Source organism: Poecilia reticulata, chromosome 2 (genome assembly GCF_904066995.2).
Source record: "Poecilia reticulata chromosome 2, P_reticulata-male-v2, whole genome shotgun sequence".
In the NCBI taxonomy this organism is placed as follows: Eukaryota; Metazoa; Chordata; class Actinopteri; order Cyprinodontiformes; family Poeciliidae; genus Poecilia; species Poecilia reticulata.
Genome location: NC_088831.1, coordinates 1,901,277 through 1,923,437, shown reverse-complemented (window position 1 = coordinate 1,923,437; position 22,161 = coordinate 1,901,277). Strand labels below are relative to the sequence as shown.

The following is a 22,161-nucleotide window of genomic DNA, read 5'->3' as shown; positions in this document are numbered from 1 at the left end:
TTTGGCACTCAAAACATTTGATGGTTGCCTTGCAATCCTTTGCCATGTGCTGAGTCGATCCGCAACACCTGTAGCAGATATAGTTATCTTTAAGATAAGCTTTGCGTTCTCCAATAGGTTTGTTCCTAAAGGTTCTGCACTTCTGAAGTGGATGTGGCTTTTTGTGAATTGGACATTCCCGAGCTGGATCTATGAGCTTTTTCTTTGAGGAAATAGTGCAATCTGCAGATTTTGAAGGAATTTCTGTTTTGTGTGTTGACACCGAAAGACTGCTGTTGTACCTGGTCTTTTTATCTGACTTTGAGAACATGTAGCTGCTTGAGGTGGTAAACACAAAGCTAGGATCATTTCTCACCTTAGCCTGGTTTCTGATGAACTGAGAGAAGAAAGAGAATGGAGGAAATGACACTGCATATTCCTCTTTGTACTTGGATGCTCGAGTTATCCATTTTTCTTGTAAACTGTGAGGTATCTTTTCCACTATGGGATTCACGCCACGAGCTGTGTCCAGATAAGCAAGGCCAGGCAAATATCCTTCTGCCTTTGCACATTCTAGCTCCAGTAGAATGTCACCAAGTTCTCGTAGCTTGCCATTGTCTTTGTTTGTTAGCTTTGGAAAGTTTTCAATTTTTTTGAATAGTGCATTTTCTATAACTTCTGGCATTCCATAGCATTCCTCTAAACGTTGCCACACCATGCCGAGTCCTGCTGTGGGATTAAGAACGTGCACAGAACGAAGTCTCATCGCTTGTTGTGATGAATCTAACCCCAGCCATTTAACCATCAAGTCCAGTTCCTCTCTGGGTGTCAGGTTTAAGTCCTGCGTGGCACCACGAAAAGATGCTTTCCATGACCAATAGTGTTCAGGGCGGTCGTCAAATTTTAAAAGACCAGAACTGACAAACTCACGTCTCATCAAGTATTTTGCAAGATCCTGTGCTCCTTGTGGCTCTGCTTCAAACCCTCTATCAGCTTGATGAGGCTGCTGAGTTCTGTCTAATGTGTGAGGTTGACGCCACATGCTTGGTTTTTCGCGCTTCAACTCCATTTTCTCCAAGTCTGGATATCTGTATCCTTGCCGTGTGGTGGATTTTGCTTCATGTTTCACAACTGCTTCTCTAGAATCAGGAGCTCTTTCCAATGGCAAAGCGTCACGAAATAGCTCTGCATGCTGCTTGATATAGTTGCTAGTACGCTCAATAGGACTGAGTGGTTTTTCTGGAGTGTGCAGTTCTCTTAGCTTCTCCCCGCTTTCAATCTCCTCCTCTTCATAAGCCGCAGCTTCAGCCTCAGCAGCGGCAGCAACTCTCTGGCTTTGAAGAATGTGGAGACTGGCTTCAAGGTCAGCTCTCTGTTTCATCACGCTAGCTTCCTTTTCCGCATACGCCAGTTGAGCCTGAGCAGCTTTAGCTTTGGCCCGTGCCTTAACTGCTGACGAAGCAGTTGATACTGACGTCCTGCTTGACCGTTGTGAAGAACGAGATGATTTTTTGGATGACTGCGATGCAACATCACTTACTTGCAGAGGGGTTTTCCTCTCAGCTGGCAGACTGGCATCTCTTTCTTGCTCTGCCGCATTTGGTGGCTCCATGGTGTCCTTGGCGTAGTCCTTCGTATATCTCTTGCCAGAACGTAGACTCATGACTTGTTTGAACCCGCTGCGTAGTTGTCTTTTTACTATGCTGCCCTCACGATGTGTGCACTTACAAAGCTAGACAGCTAGCTAACACTTTAGTTGAAAATAATCCAGTCCTTGATAGTTTTGTTGTTTTATTTTCAACTGTTGATTTTTGTAAAACTGTAACAAAGCACATACATGTCCATTAGATAATATACAGAAAACAACTAGACTACAGCAAACAGATGGTTCTTAATTATCACCAATTAGCTAACGATGTAGCAATAAAGTCTAGTTGGGAAACATCAAACTTTTCTTATAAAATATAACACAATACTGAAATTACAATTAATAAAATGAACTTACAGACAAATAGTGTCCAAGGAACAAACGTGTCTGACGGACAATCGATGACACCATGCGTGCAACTGGACAAGTTCTGCTCGACTGACCAAATTAAGTGTGTGAACAATGTCCACTAGGTGTCACTAAGGCTCTATATTTTCACTTACAATGTAACATTGGAATACTAAACAAAAACATAATGATGGAGTCAGCACATGTACACAGTTCAAAAAAATGAACAAATCTACTGTTCATATGATTTAAAGCCAGCTGACAATCCTCATGTCCCAGGAAAGCTTCTTAGAGAAGCTCGTGAACAGTTGGACTCACCTGAAACGGAAATGAACTACAATCAGTTGCATGTAACAATGAACATCCTAAATGATCCACAGGATGATTATGTTAAAAAGTTTTTAGAAACAAATCCTGTGACACTGGCTGTGACCGAAATGTTCACAGACCGACGGTCTTATGCAGCTGTGACTGTGCTCCTTCCGACTAGCCAAATAGAGCTGTATAAGTTACCGGCTAATCCACACATTTCATTATTCAAGCCACATAATATCACATGGGTAGATGTGGGTAATAGAACTAAAATGGCTGGTGAAGCCGCTGATTTCAAAGAAGGTGAAGACGGTTGGAGCTACAGCCCCAGCTGTGACGTCTGGAAACAATCACTATGTGAAGTAGTCACAGGCACAGCTCAAGTCCACGCGTTTGAGTGACACACAAACATATTTTTGACAGGAAAGGATGTAGCTGAACTAGCTGAACTTCCAGAAAACTTGTGGACAAAAGGTCCCTCTGATGTCGGGTTGCTTGGTTCAATTCCCCCGGTGCAAATTAAAGCAAAATCTAGCTGGAGGCCTAGAGTAAAACAATACCCTATAAAACCAGAAGCACTAAACGGGATTAAACCAGTAATTGAAGGTTTGTTAAAAGGAGGAATCATAAAAAAGTGTTCAGATTCTCCTTGTAACACACCTATTTTTCCTGTTCAAAAAGCAAATAAAAAAGACTGGCGTATGATTCAGGATTTACGTTCAGTAAATGAAGCAGTACAAACAAGAGCACCTAATGTGCCAGATCCACACACACTGCTAAACTCGCTTAAACCAAGCAATAAATTCTTCACAGTAATTGACCTCAGCAACGCATTCTTCTCTGTACCCATTCACCCAGATTCACAGTTCTGGTTTGCTTTTACCTACAGAGGTCAGGGGTACACATATACCAGATTACCCCAAGGCTTTGCAGACAGTCCAAGCATATTTTGTGAGGCAATTATGACCTGCTTATCTGATTTCCAAATGTCAGACAAAAGTCAACTTTTGGTGTATGTTGATGATCTATTAATAGCATCAGAGAGCGAGGAAGCTTGCAGAACAGACTCACTTGCTCTGCTGCACCATCTCTGTCAGACAGGGAACAAAGTAAACAAAGATAAGCTGCAGTGGGTGAGAGAAGAAGTAAATTATTTGGGACACACACTGTCTGCTGAGGGAAAGCAGATACAGAAAGCGAGAAAGGAGACTGTTTCTGAAGCACCTAAACCAGAAACTAAAAAACAAATGATGTCATTTCTTGGACTTTGCAATTACTGTAGAGCCTGGATTCCACACTATGCTGAGAAAACTCAGGCTTTACAGGATTTGATTCATGGCACCCCAATGGCCATGACTGATAAAATAGCTTGGAATCCAGAAGCTGAAAAAAGATTCACTGAACTAAAACAAGCACTAATGCAGGCAACAACTTTGATTCTTCCTAACTATGAAAAAACTTTTATTCAAACTGTAGATTGCAGGAATGGATTTATGACGTCTGTGTTACTACAAAACCATGGTGATAAGCTAAAGCCGTTGGCTTTCTACTCAAAGAAATTAGATCCAGTAGCACAGTCTCTACCAGACTGCGTCCAAGCAGTCTGTGCAGCAACATTAGCTGTACACATGTCGGCTGACATAGTCTTGTTTCACAAGATGGAGCTGTTAGTTCCACACGCGGTAGATGTTCTACTTTTGCAGAGCAAAATGAATTTGCTCTCACCAGCGCGACACCTTTCGTATACAGCAACGCTTTTGTCACAACCACACATTGTAATAAAGCGGTGTACGATTCTAAATCCAGCTACTTTGCTTCCATTACCAGATGATGGAACGCCACACAGCTGCATAGAAGCTACAGAGCACTTGCAGCTTCCAAGGCCAGACCTACAGGACACCCCATTAGCATTGGGAGAGGTCTGGTTTGTTGATGGGTCATGTTCAAAGGAGCCTACGGGTAAAAATCAGACAGGTTATTCGGTTGTTGCTTTGCCAAATGAAATAATAGAAGCAGAAAAAATTTCCAGCACTCATTCTGCACAGGCAGCAGAATTGATTGCTTTAACGAGGGCATGTGAACTGGCAGAGGACATGCATTTGACGGTGTACACAGATAGCCAGTATGTTTTCTCTACTTTGTTTTATTTTGCAAAACAATGGGAGCGTAGAGGAATGACAACATCAACTGGGAAACCAGTGACACATGCATCTTTACTTAAAAATCTTTTGCAAGCAATACAACTCCCAGCTAAACTAGCTGTATGTAAATGCACGGCTCATACAACAAGGACGGATGAAGTTTCAAATGGGAACAGACTAGCTGACAAAATAGCTAAAGAAGCTGCAGCAGGGAAGCATGGGAAAGGAACTTTCTCAGCACAGACTGAAGGAGAACAACAACTGATAGACAAAAAAGTGCTGAAAGACATGCAGGACAATGCACCACAGGCCGAAAAAAGGATGTGGATAACTAAGGGTGCGAAAATTAATGATGAGAGCATTTTTGAAGTAAAGGACAAACCAGTTCTACCTAAATCTTTATTTAAAGCTGCAGCAATTGTGACGCATGGGCGCTGCCATGTGTCAACAGGGGGATGGAAGCCATAATACAGCAACATTTCACAACGTATGGTTTAAATTCCTACCTAAAAAATTTTTGTACTGCATGTCCAGTCTGTGTGAAACATAACCCACAGGGAAACATAAGGCCAAAACGAGGCAGGTTCCCGAAACCATCTTATCCATTTCAAACTATGTATATGGATTTTATTGAGCTTTCACAAAGTGGGCCATACAAATACTGTCTGGTGATGATAGATGCTTTTTCTAAATGGGTTGAAATAGTACCATCAAAGTATGCAGATGCTTTGACAGTAGCGAAGGCTATTTGCAAAACTATTATCCCAACGCATGGCATCCCACAGACTGTTTACAGTGACAATGGACCACATTTTGTAAACCAAGTGATACAAAACATGGCATCTCACTTGGGAATGACATTGAAAAACCACTGTGCCTATCACCCACAGAGTGCAGGGCTTGTGGAAAGAACAAATGGCACGGTGAAAAGCAGATTAAGAAAGTGCATGGCAGACACTGGCCGACCCTGGCCAGAATGTTTAGACTTGGTGAAGCTCTATATGAGAATCACCTCAACAGCAGATGGTCTAACACCTTTTGAAATAATTCATGGGAGAGCTTACAGACTGCCTCTGTTTGCTCCTGACTTACAGAAAGCTGATGAAGAACAAACATTAGCAGATTATATGATCAGGACTCTTAAACTGAAGAAAGTGTCCAGTGCGAATTTACTGCCTTCTGACTCTTCTCCTCCACAGGAGGCACCTCCCATTAAGCCAGGTGACTGGGTCTACATAAAGGTCATCAAACGGAAGAACTGGGCAAGTCCACGGTGGGAAGGACCATTCCAGGTGTTGATGACCACACCAACAGCTGTAAAAATCGCTGAAAGACCCAGCTGGATTCATCTCAGTCACTGTAAGCTGCAGAGAGTGTTGGACCCCTAATCCGGAGTAGAGAGGAAGGTGGGCTTTATTGCCTCCGGGCTGCAAAGGGGTGCTACTTTTAGTGTGGTTCGTCTCAAACCCGGTGAAGAAACGCTTAAGATTCTCACTCTTTTAGTTTGGGGGTTCTGACATCTCTGTGCCGAGCAACAATGGGGACTCCATATGCCAGATGGATTTTCTACGGCGCTGTGACTGCAGCATGTTTGATGTTTGGAGAAGGACGTGAGCCTGAGTTCCACAAACACGACTACAGCACCAACCTGTGGTGGAAACTGAATAGAACCGCGTAGGGACATGCTGTGAACTGCTACGTGTGTGCGCAGCTGCCGGTTTCTATTCACAACTCAGGCCTCCGACCAGGTGACATTACTGACAACAAACAGATGTGTCTCTATGTTCAAGCACCCAGACCACGGGCGTCCCACCCCTACGGGGAGACAGAGCGCGCGAGAAGGACTATTCAGCTGACCTCCGAATGGAGAGGCTGTGCAAGGTCTGTTTGGATTTTTAAATTGTTCCACTCGCAGACGATGTACTTCCTTTTGCATCATCTCAACAAACTGTATGGAAGATACCAGAGATCATTTCATTAGCAGGAGCTAAACCAGGATCTCTGGGGAACTGTGTCTACAATAATGGACATGTTATTCTAGGGACGTTGCCCTGGAACTTGTGTAACAGAGTTTACACCTACTGCGAACGACACAGGATTTCATCGACTGCACAGCCTGCAGGGGTCAAAGGATGACTCCACACTGCAAAGTCTGGAAGGACACCCAGACTGTGACAACTTGCTTCAGGAGAGGAGTTTCAACATCACGCATAAGACAAAGAGGAAACAGGAACAACGCTGTGCAGTGCCATAGTGCCAGGAGACTATGGTTCACGTATGTTGGCAGATTGGTACTTCATATGTGGAATGAAGCATACATGTTTTTACCAAAAAATTGGGGAGGACTGTGTGCTGTGGTTCCGTTAATCAACCGATTGCGTTCATCAGGAAGCACAAGATGATCCACGTACCCGCTCCAAACGAACAGTTATGTCAGAGGTCAAAAATGGGGAGGCCTAACTACACACACTGGAGTTCCATGGGAATTCAGGATTTGGAACGGCGGAGAAAAATTCATGCAAGGTTTGTTTCCGTGGGTTGGAGTAGGTGAGATTCGGGACCACGTAGAGATAAACAGGTACGGATTACTGCGACTAATCAACATCACATACCAGCTGGCATGGCACCGCGAAGGAGCTGACTGAACTGAGAAACATGGTCATGCAAAATCGTGTTGTTCTGGATTTCCTCACTGCCCTCAGGGAGGGGTCTGCAAAATTATTGGCCCAACGTGCTGCACTTTTGTGCCGGATGAAACAGGCACTGGAGGAACTATTTCTGATGCTCTATATGAGCTGGAGGATCTTAAAAAATATGTGGAGAGTGGAACACGCGGCTCATCCTTTTTGATTTGTTTTCATGGCTCACGTCTGGTCCATGGTGGACTTTATTGTTAAGCTCGTGACACCTATTCTGATTGTTTTGGTTCTGTTCTGTCTTTTTACGGGTTGCATTATTCCTTGCCTACGAAGTATGTTGTTTAAAACAATTAACACAACTGTTGTCAGTTATCAGCTAGCAAAGGCATCCTATGAGACAAATGAGATGACTTGTTTCGAGGTTCTGACGATTTCTGAACAATGATGATGTTCTGTAATCAATAACAGATTAATTCATTTGCTGAATGATTCCTACACCGAAAATGTGAAAACAAGTGGTGTTAGAGATGAGAAAACTGCATTTGATTTTTGCTGTTTCTTTCTTTGTTTTTGTCCATTTCATTTATTCATTATATTAATTTAGTCATTGTGTCATTTTTATGTTTAGCTAGGGAAAAAAAAAAAAAAAAATCCTTGCATTTATTGGTTCTATTTTATTTCTTTTCTTTTCTATGCTTGGCTTTAGAATAGGGTTTACACACGTGATAAAATCATAAAAAGGGGGAATGTTAGAGATTTTTTGGTATTATCATTTTGTTGTTACTTTAGTTCATATTCAGTCTAATGTTAGAGCAGATTAAAATGTTCTCTTCTTTAGTGTGTGTATTAACTGACCTGGGGGGTCACAGCTGCCTGTTCATCTTCAGGTGAAACAGTTTGACCAAGATTTGAACCGGGCTCAGGCCGTAAATCAGATATCGCATCTGGAACTGGGTTGCTAGTTGTTTAGGTAAATTGTTTTACGACCTTTGCTGTGTTTAGGTAAAATGTTTTACGACCTTTGCTGTTTTTTCTCTGCTGTCTATCTTGCCTATCCTCCCTCTTTGAAGTTTGAAAATAAAAGACAAGCTTTACCCAAAGATTTTCAGAACGCTCTATGAACAGCTCGGAGGAGCAATTGATAGAGTTTGTTCTCCTTTGCAAAGTTTGTCATAAAATTCATATACGTTGTCTGTGGTTCTTTTATGTAGGTTCTAGGAAAATACCTATCACCATAGTTTGATGATAAGTTCAGTTTTTGTCACTTGTTTAACTTTTAGGAATTGCAGCAACTGCAGACAGTGTTCCACAATAAAGGTACAATAAAGCTGATAAACAAGTGAAGAACCAAACACCACTTCTATTCTGCCTTTTCTTGCTCTGTGTCAGCTTTACACGACCCGTTGCCATGGCAACCGACAGACAACAGCTCAATGAGCAGATAGAGCAGAGATTACCGACCAGGGGAAACAACACCAAAAAACAAACATTGCCACACAAAAAAGGAGCAAAAACACCAAAACAGAACATTCAGGTCTGTTTATGCCGTCAGACTTGATGTCTATATTGTCATTATTAATAAGTTTTCGCCTGAGCACAGCAGTGGTTGATCAGCTGATTTAATAGATAGGCTATATCTGATAACAAATGATGGCGCTACAAATATTTTTGTGACAGATTTCTGCTCGTCCTGCATTGGGATAAAATGGTTTTCTGGACATAACTCAATGAATCACATAGCGACTAATAGGCGCTGTCCAATCCAGTAATACATATCAATTAGCACGAGTATGAAAGACATAAAAATAATTTACTATACTATATTAAGAAATTATATTTAATCTTCAGTGCTACATGCAAGTTAAAACATTTTGCAACAAGTAAATCAAGTAAATTAAATCCAATGTTAGGTCTGTGTAAGCTAAACGTGAGAATGAGACGTTCTATTTTTCAATTTATATGTGTATATATATATATATATATATATATATATATATATATATATATATATATATATATATATACATATATATATATTAAAAATTCCCTTCTCACCCTCCGTGGGTGGTCTGTTTCATCCTCTGAGCTCGGGTCCTCTACCAGAGGCCTGGGAGCTTTAGTGTTCTACGCAGCATCTTGGCTGTGCATAGTACTGCACATTTCTGGACTGAGATGTCTGATGTTGTTTCTGGGATCTGTTTTAGCCACTGCTCTAGTTTAGGGGTGACTGCCCCGAGGGCCCCGATGACCACAGACACCACTGTGGTCTTCATCTTCCAGGCCTTTTCCAGTTCCTGAGGCCCTGGTATTTCTCCAGTTTCTCGTGCTCCTTTTTTCTGATATTGTAGTCACTTGGTATTGCTACATCCACCACAACGGCTATCCTCTGTTGTTCCACCACCACAATGTCTGGTTGGTTCGCCATTACCATTTATATATATATATATATATATATATATATATATATATATATATATATATACACACACAAGAACACACACACACACATACTGAAAAAATCCCTGCCACCCTCTTACCACCCCATAAATATTTTTCTAGATCAGTCCCTGATTTCTGCCATATTGAATTTTAGATTTTGGAAGTCCTTTTTCATTGATTTGCTTAGTGATACCCAAAGCAAGGACATTTCTTTAAGAACGGTGTTTTTATGTTTATAAGATTGTAGAAAGTTAAAGCCAGTTTATGTCATTGTAAACTGAAAGTCTTCAATTTTTATTCCAGTGTTTGTGAAACTATATATTGACTTTGAAGGCCTTTTTTTTACCAGTACTCTGAGGAATGGTTTTGTGTTATTCATTTTGAATGTTTGAATATACTGGAAATATATGTGGTTTGAGGCATAATGGTACCTTTAAATAAAAAATTCTGTTCTGACGGTTACTTATCGCATCCTCTTTTGTGTTATGTGAAGTTCTGGTTAATGCAGATTATGCATTTTAGAACAGCACCAATTATAGCACTTCTAAGAAGCTTACACTGGGTTAGGTATTAATGTTCTATGGTAAAACTAAGACTGTACTTTAAAAAGTAGCATTACAGTTTTCTTGGCAGTAGCTTACTCATAAAGTTAATGCAGTAGTAAAACTAAATTCACAGTAAAAGTACTGGAACGCCAGTATTTGAAGGTATATTTACTTCCACCACTGTATTTTACGGTGACCAACAGGTACAAACACCCAGCAAAGACAAACTTATAACAAATACACATAACCAATGGACCCCAGCAGAACTAAAATACAGAACCGTTGAACTACTACAGTGGCCGACAGGTGCAAACGTGCAGCAAACACGAGAAAAACAAATACAACAGACACAAACAAAAAAAGAGATGCAAAAAAATATATAAAAATAAGTGTTCCATACCACTAGAGCTTTGTGTCCGAATTCAGGGTCTGCATCCTTTCAAGCTTATTCTTTCATGGGCTTGAGAAACGGTCCGATCTATGGAAGAGAGATCCTGCGAAGGCAGAGACCACTGCAGAGAAGCTATAGCCTTCAGCTAGCTGCCTAGCCTCCACCTTGGCGTTATGTTGCTTAGCAGCCGTGACACAACATGATTTAAACAATGTTTGTAGGTGAGAATGTAGATGTATAAATCTCACATTTCTGCTCGGTTCATCAGTGCCTCACCTAATTGCAATATTTGTCTGACGTTTTCGGAAATGTCTGCTCCCGCTGTATTAACACCCAGCTCCCCTCGCCTGCTGCCAGCTGGTCCAGGTTTAGCATACCATGGGAGAAAACCTGACTCATTTAGGCTTTCCCAAATGACAGTTAGTTAAACACAGATAATAAGTCAGGTAACATCTAGTTGTAATATTTTGTTTCACCAAAATATTTCATTTATTGCTGAGCAAATCGGTTTGACTGATTAAAGTTAAGCCTAAAAACACAATAGTTTGATTAAACTGTATAGTCTTACCTGAGATTTGGAGAGTATTTGAAAAGGGATACTTTGCTTACATTCCTTGTGTAAATATGCAACAGCCTTTATTACAAAAGGTGAAGAGTAATAGAGAAATCAGGAGAAGAAAAAAAAAACATACTCCGAGCCCATTTTTTTTCCTTCGCCGCTGTGTGATACACGTTGTCACGGTTGCTAAGCAACATAACGCCACGGTAGAGGCTAAGCAGCTAGCTAAAAGCTACAGCTTCTCTTCCAATCGTTGAGGACCCAAAGATGCAAAACCTGACTTTGGACACAGCTGTTCTTTGTTCGAATCCACCTAGTGGTCTGGATCACTTCTGTTTTCAGCATTTTTTCTTTGCATCTCTTTTTTGTTGCATGTGTTTTTCTCGTCTTTGCTGGGTGTTTGTACCTGTTGGTCACCGTAAAATACAGTGATGGAAGTAAATATACCTTCAAATACTGGCGTTCCAGTACTTTTACTGTGAATTTAGTTTTACTACTGCATTAACTTTATGAGTAAGCTACTGCCAAGAAAACTGTAATGCTACTTTTTAAAGTACAGTATTAGTTTTACCATAGAACATTAATACCCAACCCAGAGTTAACTTCTTAGAAGTGCTATAATTGGTGCTGTTCTAAAATGCATAATCTGCATTAACCAGAACTTCACATAACACAAAAGAGGATGCGATAAGTAACCGTCAGAACAGAATTTTTTATTTAAAGGTACCATTATGCCTCAAACCACATATATTTCCAGTATATTCAAACATTCAAAATGAATAACACAAAACCATTCCTCAGAGTGCTGGTAAAAAAATAGGCCTTCAAAGTCAATATATAGTTTCACTAACACAGGAATAAAAATTTAAGACTTTCAGTTTACAGTGACGTAAACTGGGTTTAACTCATTAATTTATACAATCTTATGAACATAAAAACACAGTTCTTAAAGAAATATCCATACTTTGGGTATCACTAAGCTCATCAATGAAAAAGGACTTCCAAAATCTAAAATTCAACATGGCTGAAATAATGTGAATTCTAGTATTAACAGGGTTTTAAAATGTGGACTCTTGAAAACCAAGTCCCAATTGGTTTTCAAGAGTCCAAGTGGCACTTACTTTATTAGATGCAGATGAAGGCACCGTCCAACATGGAAAAAGACAATCCAATTTAGATCCTAAATAATATGGAAACAAAAATATTTCAAAGAAAAGAAAAGGAAAACTAACCTGAATGAGATGCCACTCAAAGTCCATCAGGTTTTTGATGAGGGTGGAAACCTGAACATTGACAGTCACTTTTTCTTTTGAATGGTCTTTCCTGTCTTTTTGGATACCATCTTCCCATGACCGGCTTTTGTCCCCCTTCCTGGGTTAATCCCAATGAAGCGACTAAAAAACGAAAATCAAGATGGGAAAATTCCTGATTTCGTATATAAATTGTGTGGCATTCTGAATACAGCTGGTACAATATATAAATAAAGCTGTTTTTAATTATGTAAAGAGAAAACATCACCACCTTTGTCAAATGTTAGAAGGGAGAAGATGTAGAAGATGGACAACACTGTCCTGTCTGGAATGTTGGCTGGACCCTCTCAAAGACAATATGGCCTTCAATGCTGACCATGCAGAAACTGCTTGCCACAGGGACTGTAATAAACCAAGTCCTTAATTGGAAGAACATAAAACAAATCCTCTCATTGATAAAGTACGTATTTAAATGATCATCATAATAAAGAGTGTCCACTCTGCCAGGTAAAGTAAAAGCAAGGATTTTAACTCCTCAATTGTCATGCAAGTCACATCAATGTTGAAAACTGTAGGCTGGATTAATATACAGAAGTTGTAGAGGAATTTGCACTGAAGGTGAAGTGTGCTTTCAAAGTTCATTAAAAGCTACCTTGGATGATCTTTTGATCACTGATGGTGAAGTGTCTTTGGTGCTGCTCTTGTTTTCACCAACATGCAGGAGGAAGGGCTGTCCTGGTTCCACGGCAATGAGGAAGGCTTCAACACTGGCTTGCATCTTAGACATAATGATAAGAAGACGAATAATAAAAACATTCAGATAGCAAACAAAGCCAATGAGAAAGTGCTTCTACAAAGAAATATGATCATTAGAATAACCACATACCTGCACATATCTGAAAACATGAGCTGTTTTGGATTCTTGTGGCCTTTGGATGTAGGACGAAGCACATGAACCAACGGAAGAATGCCTGGTTTTCCCACCCCGGAAGAACAACAGGATAAATAGCAGACACATTAGGATAATAAATAAACATTTTAAAGAGAAGTGAGCAAAACTAACCAGACCCACCAAAATACTTTGTCCACCGGGTTTACCCTGGAGAGCATTTTTCACCACCCACAACATAAAGCATAAAAATGTCAGAAATAATTACCATGAACACAACTCAGACATTAGGCATTATAGAAATTAGTCAGCTTATAGAAACATTCTGGAGAGGATTTCTTCTGCCAACCTGTCAGAAGAAAGGTGTTGAAGTCATCATAACAGGCTTTCAGTCACCAACATGACGTACTAATGAAGAAAAAAAAGAGGCAGCCAATATGTCATTATTTATTATTTTTTAGAGACAAAAACATTTTGGCTGAGCTTTGATCCCATAAACCACCGGTCCAGCACAGCCACTCTCCCCATTATGCCGTCTATAGCCGAAAACCTCAAGAAAACGACTCCACAGCTAAATGTTAACTCAAACTGCTTTTCTGACAGTTTTAATGTTCGTTTAACCACCCGACACCCCGTGCTATACTTGCTTGGCTAGCTTTAGCTGCTAACAAAAATAATAAACCAAGGGTGCTTACGTCCAGTCCTCGAGAGCTACCGTCCTGAAACTTTTCGATGAATCTTTACTCCAACAGACCTGCTAACCAGCCTTTCATTTGATTCAGGTGTGTTCATTGGAGCAGGGAAGCTTCTGAAAGTTGCAGGATAGCAGCTCTCAAGGACTGGACTTGAGCACCCCTGTACTGAACAGTCGTACGTTTACAAACAAATAAACTTACGCGCAAACATAAAGTTAATGATTTCATAAAAAAAATAAATAAATAAAAATCAAAAACATGGTGGTCTTAACATGGAACTTACCTTGTTTTTTGGTTTTTTTTTTATATAAATCTTTATTGAGATCAAGAATACATAACAGTATAAACGCAGCATACATTTTGGTATAATGTCCACCAGAGAGTTACAAACATTGAGACAATACATCACCATAACATTACATAAATACATTAAAGAAAGTACAAAAAGAGCATGTTTAAATAGTTTTGGGGAACTTACCTTGTTATTATAAGCTCCAGACAAGACGCGATACTGCTGTCTCCAAGCAAACACGTGACGAGACGTTGCGATTGTGGGAGCAACTCTGTTATCAAACGCCACCATCTTTTTAGGGAAACTGACAAACCTATCTTTGAATTTGACTAAACAAGTGTAATTAACATTGTATTTTTAACATACAACACCAACACTGGTAATCTAACATTTTTTATTATGCTCTGTAGATTTCGATTCATTCTGTAAAAGAGTTGTTATGGAAAGTATTTTTTTCTTTCCGTTTAATATTGTCTTTAACTGCTGGTTCTCTAAGATGCAAATACAAGTAAAATGTCGTGCCTAAGAAAATAACTGTATTGTACAATTATTTTGCGGTAGTTTACCGCCAGTCGTCAGTCTTGATTGTGACAAAAGAAGACATCAAATTGACAATATCCTACCGTATTTTGGAATAACAGTATCTTACTGCTGGAATTCCACCGTAAATTTACAGCCATTTCTAAGAGTGTACCGGTCCGGGATAAATCCATTCTCCTGTCTGTCTCTTCTCTGGGCCTTTTCCCCTTTGCAAAGAAACTTTCCAAAGACATCTGATCTGTTTCTGACTCATTTTGCTGCTTGTGGGCTCAGTGTTCATAGACATTAATACGTCGACGCCTCATGGAGCGGGCCGGCCCGTTGCTGCAATACGTAACAGCGTCCGCCATATTGAATGTGGAATATGTGCCAGTAAGCTAATACAAGTGAATGGACCGAACTTTATAAAGTGCCGTTCTACAAAGTAGTATTTTAAATTAATACCTGCCATTGACACATTTTCTCACACACATTAATATATTTGGCAATCAAAGAAATCACTAAATGGAGCGTTTCTAACTTTTGATGTGATTATTTAATTGTTTTGGGGCATTTCTGAATAAAGAGCACAATGTTTTATTTGATAGAAATGATTCTGATCATTTTTATATTGAAACTGATTAACACACACTTTTACAGTGTTTTATTACAGAATATATTTACATAATTCCATAACTTAATCTACATTTAACATTTCAAGACAAGAAACAAATAATTTTCCTGTATTTTTATACGTTATTGAGAAATTACTTTTGATTTATAAATCAATCATTGTCAGACATTAAACTACATATTTTTCTTACTTTCTTCCAGAGAATAAATATTTATTACAGTATGTCAACTCTGCTATTGACAGCAAAGTGAAAATAATTCTAACAGAGTAAATTATTTTTATTTCATTACATAAGCTACATTTATACATTAATATGTCAGATTGAGATATTTAAAAATACACAAAAAGTGAAAGAATAAAACATTTATTTATTATACAGTGGTCACAGGCAGGGCTTCAGTCTGCTGGTCACACTGGGAGAACTCCAATGACTTCTGAGACGTCCTGGTTCCCAGGCTAAAGCCAAGAATAAAAGAGAAATTATCCAAAAGTGTAATAGAAAATACATTATACGTTTCGTATGTTTTCTACACATTCAGAAGAATACATTTTCAGCATGTTGGGCTCGTAGCATAAACTTGTAGCATCTTTATAGCTAAATACCGACATGGTGAAGCTGAGCTGTGAAACAGACTGAAGACCAGCAGCTCCAGCTCTGATCCTGACTGATCTTTCCTCACTAAATCCCCTAGTCTTTAATTAATTTCTCCTCTAACAGCGGTTTTTCATCAGCTCTCTCTCATTAGAAAACAGTATGAAAACGTTAGCTGTTACGCTAACAATCAGTGGTTATTTCAGGCCAATTTAGCTATATAGAAAATATTTTCTGGTTGTTTAGAAGCGAATTTCTGGCTGCGAAGTCAAGTAATTCTGATCTTTCATCCTTACCTGGGGAAGATAATCCTAATGAATCCAGTTTGTTTCATAAAACGGTTGAAACACACAGCACAGAACTTAAGGAGTTCCGATCGCCCTGCTGCCACATAGAAGATGGCGGATGCTTTTACGTATGACTCAGCGCTCCATGAGGGGTCTACGTATTGATGTCTATGTCAGTTTTGGCGCGCAAGTAAACGAGACTTCCAATGATTCACTTCCTGCTAAAGAGCCCCCTGTTAGTTGAAGAAAAATCCACATATAAACGGTTTATAGTCCGGAAAAAATGGTAAATGAAAAAAAATCTGAATACTCTCTGGTATTGTTCAGGGGGCTGGACCAAATGTGGAGGCGGGCCGGATACGGACCGCGGGCCGTAATTTTTTTTTTAACATACTAAAGTATGTTAAAAAAAATTCACTTGGGTGGCTATTCATAAAAGCTTTCTTACCGTGAGTTCGGCCTTGTTGGACCGCCGCGGTTTCATCTGTTGTTTTCCGCCGGGACATTACTTAATATCAAAACGATACTGAAAAAGTAACTGCGTGAAATAGTACGTTTTCCACCATTTCACACAACGCAGGGCCATTTTTGTTCATGTTGGGTTTAGCAGTAGCACTCGTTAGTACACTAACGTTAGTGTACTAACGTTAGTACACTAACGTTAGTACACTAGTGTTAGTACACTAACGTTAGTACACACTAACGTTAGTGTACTAACGTTAGTACACTAACGTTAGTACACTAACGTTAGTACACTAACGAGTGCTACTGCTAAACCCAACATGAACAAAAATGGCCCTGCGTTGTGTGAAATGGTGGAAAACGTACTATTTCACGCAGTTACTTTTTCAGTATCGTTTTGATATTAAGCAATGTCCCGGCGGAAAACAACAGATGAAACCGCGGCGGTCCAACAAGGCCGAACTCACGGTAAGAAAGCTTTTATGAATAGCGACCCAAGTGAATTTTTTTAACATACTTTAGTATACCTTTATCGAAATACCTAAACTGTACTATTTTGGAACAACTAATTTTGTGCTTAGTATACTTTAGTAGTATTTAAATAGTATTAAATTACAACTAATAGTATATTTTAGTATACTATACGTACTTTTTTGGAACAACTTCAAGTGTACTTAGAGTGTACTTAAAGTATACTTTTTAAATATAATATTTCAGAGCTTAATTATAATAATATTTTGAGTAATAATTCTGTTATATGTTATATTAAAAATATATTTCATATACTTCAAATATATTTTATATATACTATTAATATATTAGTAATGTATTTGAGTTACACTTAATTTTTATTTTTGATTTCCTGCTATTGATAATAAACTACAATTTTAATTACTCTTGAAAGTCTTTATTCCTACATACCTATTTTGTACATGGCATGCATAACTACACTACAGTACTTACATTGTCTTAGGCTAAAATTACATGGAAAGATTAATTACACACGATGCCCAAGGTAATTCAAATATTTTGTTTAATTACCGACATTTTAAAATTGTCCAATTTTACTCAACTTTATGAACTTTACATAAATGATCAGTTTACACATCAAAATTGAACACATGAACATGAAAATGTAAGTGTGACAATAAAACATGAAAGCGAGGATCAACAACAGAACATTCCCGTTCACTGCACCTTACAGAATCCTACAAAAAAGAACAATAGAGCAATTAAACAGAGAAAGCATTTGTATTTAAAGAGAACAGAAAAATGGCAAATAAAAAATAATACTTACAATTTTAAGACGTTGTGGACTCGCCATTATGTGACATCATAAGAACTGATGATGATTGGGACCGGATGCCTGGGGTGGAAAAACATTTCTGGGTGTCTTCTTTGCCTGTTTATGTTAGAAAAAGAAAAAATTGTCAGCAATGTCATAGAATCCGTTGATGTTAGCATTAACTATGAAGCTGTTTTAAGTGTGGACTTAAGAAGACAAACTACCTTTAAAGCTCTCCATCCATGATCTGAACACACTGATCCTTGCAGGGTAGCGAGGGGGGCTGGTGGTGCCCATCTCCAGCAGCCATCAGATGAGAGGCAGGGTTCACCATGGACAGGTCACCAGTCCATCACAGGGCCCTGAAAGCCAACAACAAATAAAATGTATGAAAGAGAAATGTTAGATTAACAAGAGGAAAAATTCTGTCCAGTTATCTTTAAATCAAATCATGTTTATTAAGCACTTAGCAGTAACACAGCAGTTTTTGTTGTTGAAAATGTAGCTAGCTCCTCATTGAAAAAACAAACTTACATCATGAAGACGATGTGGAGGTTCATCCTTAGAGCTGGTTGGTGATCTGGTGGAGTCAGAGCTTCTTCTGAGACAGAAAGTCTTTAGGTTTTCTAACACCTGATTTCTCTGGCTTCATTTTTCATCTTCATTTGCTTAGACTGCAAACATATGTTGAAGATAAAATCATTGATGAACGAGTTAGAACAACAACCACCTCACAATATCAAAGTCTCTTTGTCTTATGGAGCTTAATTAAAACCAGGTTAGTTTATGAATTAAAGTCACAACAAACAGCCTCCATGGAGTTATAACATGAAGCTGAATGATTACTATAGTATTAATCATACAAGTCACTATAAAATTGATAAATTATTTAAGAAACCAACGTAAGTTATATATCTTTACTAATTAAATGAAGATAATTAATAAGCAAACTTACCACCAGCTAGAAACACTTAGCAGCCTTCATCCCTCTGGGCTACTTTTGTGAAACACATTTCCTTTCCATCAGTTGTTGTCCCGTTGTGTTGTCGTCTAACTCGGATTAGGACGTCACCAGCTTGAATTTACCAAAATTAGTAACTATTGTCAAGGTCCTCTCTACTTTTAAGGCATTATGCGAGTAAAAATGGCGAATTTGAAGAGTGTCTGTTATCTTCCCTGCTTCAAGTTTTTTCTTCTCTTTGTGGCGTTTTTTTAAATAAGTGAAAGTGTGCAATACCGCCACCATCTGGTCTGGAGTGTGAACTGGAGCTAATGCCGTTGATTATAAGGTTTTACATCACACATCTGAAAATTAATTGGATACTTTTTTTTAAATTACATTATGATTATAATTTTTTTATTGTATGCAATTTTAATAAATAATAAAAGATTATTAAGGCACTTAAAAATTCATACATATTCATTCATATTTTGTTCACTTAAAGTATACTTTTATTTAATATATTAAAAGTGTATTTTGGTACAATTATGTTTAAGTCTGTTTAAAGTTCTAATTTCGAAATTGGTACAAGTGTATTTTTAGTATACTTCAGATATACTTATAGGTAGTACACTTAATATTTAGTATACTGAAAGTGTACTTTCACAAATTTAAGTATGTTTGAAGTATACTAAAGTATACTTTTCTTTCACCTGGGGAGCACATGCAGCGAGGCGAGTTGCTTTGTTCATTTCTTACTGAAAGCGGTCTGTTGTTTTCATAATGCCAAAACAAGTGTAGCGTGAGATTTCGTATTGTATTTTTTATTTCATGATGTTTTATTACATGATGTTCTGAACTCTTAAAATACTCGCATCTTCTTTTATTTTCAGACCTGAAAAATGGCCAAGCCTTAAGAGCCGCCTCAGACCACGGTCTGAGGCCGTAAAAGTCGGACGGAGAGAAATTCAGTAAGTTATGATTTCACATTTAGTCAATAGTGAACACTCGCATATTTGTAAGGAAAACTGATCTTCCGGGTATTTTATTTATTTTGTTATAACGCAGTATAGCAAGGCAGAGTGTGGTAAGCAGTAGAGATCGACAACATGGCGGACGGAGGATGGATATCAGGACGGAGCCATGAAGCCGGTATGTATATGTATATTTAGAATGTTGATATTTTATGCTTCAATATTGTTTATGTACACAATGTAATTATGCTATGTATTGACAATGCACAAAAATGTTTTCCAGCTGCATCCAGGACCTACTGCCAGTCATCCGGATGTAGCTCAAGAAAGAAGCAGGTAAGATTTATTACTAATCTAGAGATGTCACAATTCCTTGAATGATTAAAGTACTGTGATTTATTAAAATCCATCAAAGCAAATTATCTGCCTCAGAGATTGTTGAATTATATTTTACTATTTATTACCAACTGCTTTTAATTATTTTTTTCTTCCAATTGTTTCCAAGTGTTTTCTCTTTTTCATTAAAGTTTTTATTTTCTGTAAGAATGTATTAATATAATGTGTTTTTTTTTTGTTTGTTTGTTTTTTAGTTTTAATGCCAAACAATTTTACTGTAGTTCCGTAATGACTAAAAGATGCCATTAACAGCTGATGGAGGAAGGCAGAGAGCACTGGCAGCAGAGGAGATGGCATTCTGGGAGGATGGCAGCTATGAGGGGGTGTCAGAATGGACTGTGGTGAGATTGAGACCCCAAGTTCCCCCAACCAGGAGCTCCGTGACGTCGGGTCTACACTACAGGAGAGACGTTGGGCCTGTCCTAAACTCAGCATAATGTTGGATTATGTTTGGACAAAAAAAAACTGCCAGATAGTCCAGAAATGGACAAGCATTTATGTCTTATTTTGTGTGCAAACAGTAAAAAAAATAAAATGAAATAAAGAAAAAAAACTTCTGTGCCTCATTTATGTTCCTCATATATGAACATGTTGCATATAAGCAATAGCAAATGAATATTTAATACAGCATTTTTTATATAGATTTTTTTAAAATACAGCATTAAAATTATTAATGATTGGGGCAGGGTTTATTTATAAAGACATAAGTGCTGTCCAATGGGCACACATCAACCAACCAATCATATGTCAATGATGAACTGTGATGTCATTGTTTTTCAACCAATGACTGAGAATCCACTTGGGTTTGCTGTTGCGCCTTTGCATATGCTAGCTATTCGTAGTGAGACACTGAAAATGCAAACTGTCGATTGCTGTCGGTATCTGTCACTCACGAGCTGCGTTTGCGTCAGCGTTCAGGTCAAAAATCCCACTTTTCATGCAATGCGCCTACTAAGCCCACTAAGCCAGGATGTTTGACTCTTCTATCCGACTGGGGTCAGTACCATGTCTGCAATACGCTCGGCTTAATATGAATTGGCAGCAGTGCCTGTGCATTTTAGATTACCTGTAGCTCTCCTTCCAGCAAACTCAGGAGAAACACCAGGTCATCCCGGGAGAGGTCCCTGCCCTTCTCCCGTCGGCCGGCCCTCGCAGCGCTGCTGCCATTGGGTCTTCCAGCAGCGCCGCTGCTGGCGCTGTTTTTAGCCACATTGTTCCTTTCGACGGTCCCAGTGTTGTCTGGCGGCTCTCGACGCCTACTGCGGCGTTCTGCTCTACCCGGGTGCTCGTCTCGCTCTGCGGATTGCTTGCACATGTCCATGTTCTGCTGCTGAGCCAGTTTGACCTTTGCTACGTCTTCTAGACTGTTGCTGCGGGAACGCATCTTCTTCCACCTGTTGATGAACAAAACATTGAATTCAAAGTGTGGTCACTGAAAGACGGAATTCCTGCTACATGCACTGTGTTTGTGACCAATTATATGTTACTTAGTTGACTAACAATGGTGACAAGATGGGAAATTAAAATATCCTCCTGACTACCAGCAGTTCATTTTTGTTCTCTGTAGAGGACATTTCTAAACTTGAATATCTCCCATCCCTTGCATTCTACTGAATTAATTCCTTTTGGTATCTGGAGAGGACATTTAGGGCCTTTCAATGATATCACATGTGAAGGGGTGGGACTTTTGTACATATCTTTTTTCTAATTCATAAAAATGGCATTCATCAGTAATAACACATTTTATGGGAATATACAAAGTGCATAAAACCTTTTATTACCTTACAAAGACTGTGGGATTTAAAAAAATGGTGATTGGACAATATTTTTTTCCTGGTAGTCAGGAGAATATGGTGAATTACTCACAACCCAATTACTAAAAGACCTGAAGTTTGCTATGATATATTTCATACCAGATAGATTTCATGGATGCAGAGCAGAACAA

At 38.8% G+C, this 22,161-nt stretch overlaps 1 protein-coding gene and 2 long non-coding RNA genes across 14 annotated transcripts in view; 1 reads left to right on the top strand and 2 right to left on the bottom strand.

Moving 5' to 3' along the window:
* Window positions 1-22,161, bottom strand: part of filip1l (filamin A interacting protein 1-like) — a 163,956-nt gene that overhangs the window by 91,616 nt on the left and 50,179 nt on the right. For 5 of the 11 annotated variants that reach the window (XM_008430843.3, XM_081614634.1, XM_017302573.2 and 2 more), the window contains one exon: window positions 21,283-21,610. In XM_008430843.3, coding sequence (XP_008429065.1) covers window positions 21,283-21,600 — 318 coding nt within the window. In that variant the 5' untranslated portion in view covers window positions 21,601-21,610. Of the gene's footprint in view, window positions 1-12,233; window positions 12,396-12,522; window positions 12,671-12,903; window positions 13,030-13,137; window positions 13,232-13,323; window positions 13,351-13,489; window positions 16,757-21,282; window positions 21,611-22,161 lie in introns of those variants that run through there. The other 6 variants (XM_081614655.1, XM_008430870.3, XM_081614663.1 and 3 more) reach the window with 6 other exon arrangements.
* On the bottom strand, window positions 17,426-19,291 carry LOC145554565 (uncharacterized). 2 transcript variants are annotated; one of them, XR_014090552.1, is made up of 5 exons: window positions 18,862-19,291; window positions 18,441-18,580; window positions 18,131-18,268; window positions 17,919-18,023; window positions 17,428-17,829 (listed from the first exon to the last, which is right to left on the bottom strand). It is a non-coding gene; the product is annotated as an uncharacterized LOC145554565 (long non-coding RNA). The 2 variants fall into 2 exon arrangements; XR_014090551.1 differs by lacking the exon at window positions 18,862-19,291 and having other exon boundaries at window positions 17,426-17,829; window positions 18,441-18,770.
* Window positions 19,682-20,725, top strand: LOC145554567 (uncharacterized). Its single transcript, XR_014090554.1, has 4 exons — window positions 19,682-19,817; window positions 19,915-19,998; window positions 20,104-20,156; window positions 20,411-20,725. It is a non-coding gene; the product is annotated as an uncharacterized LOC145554567 (long non-coding RNA).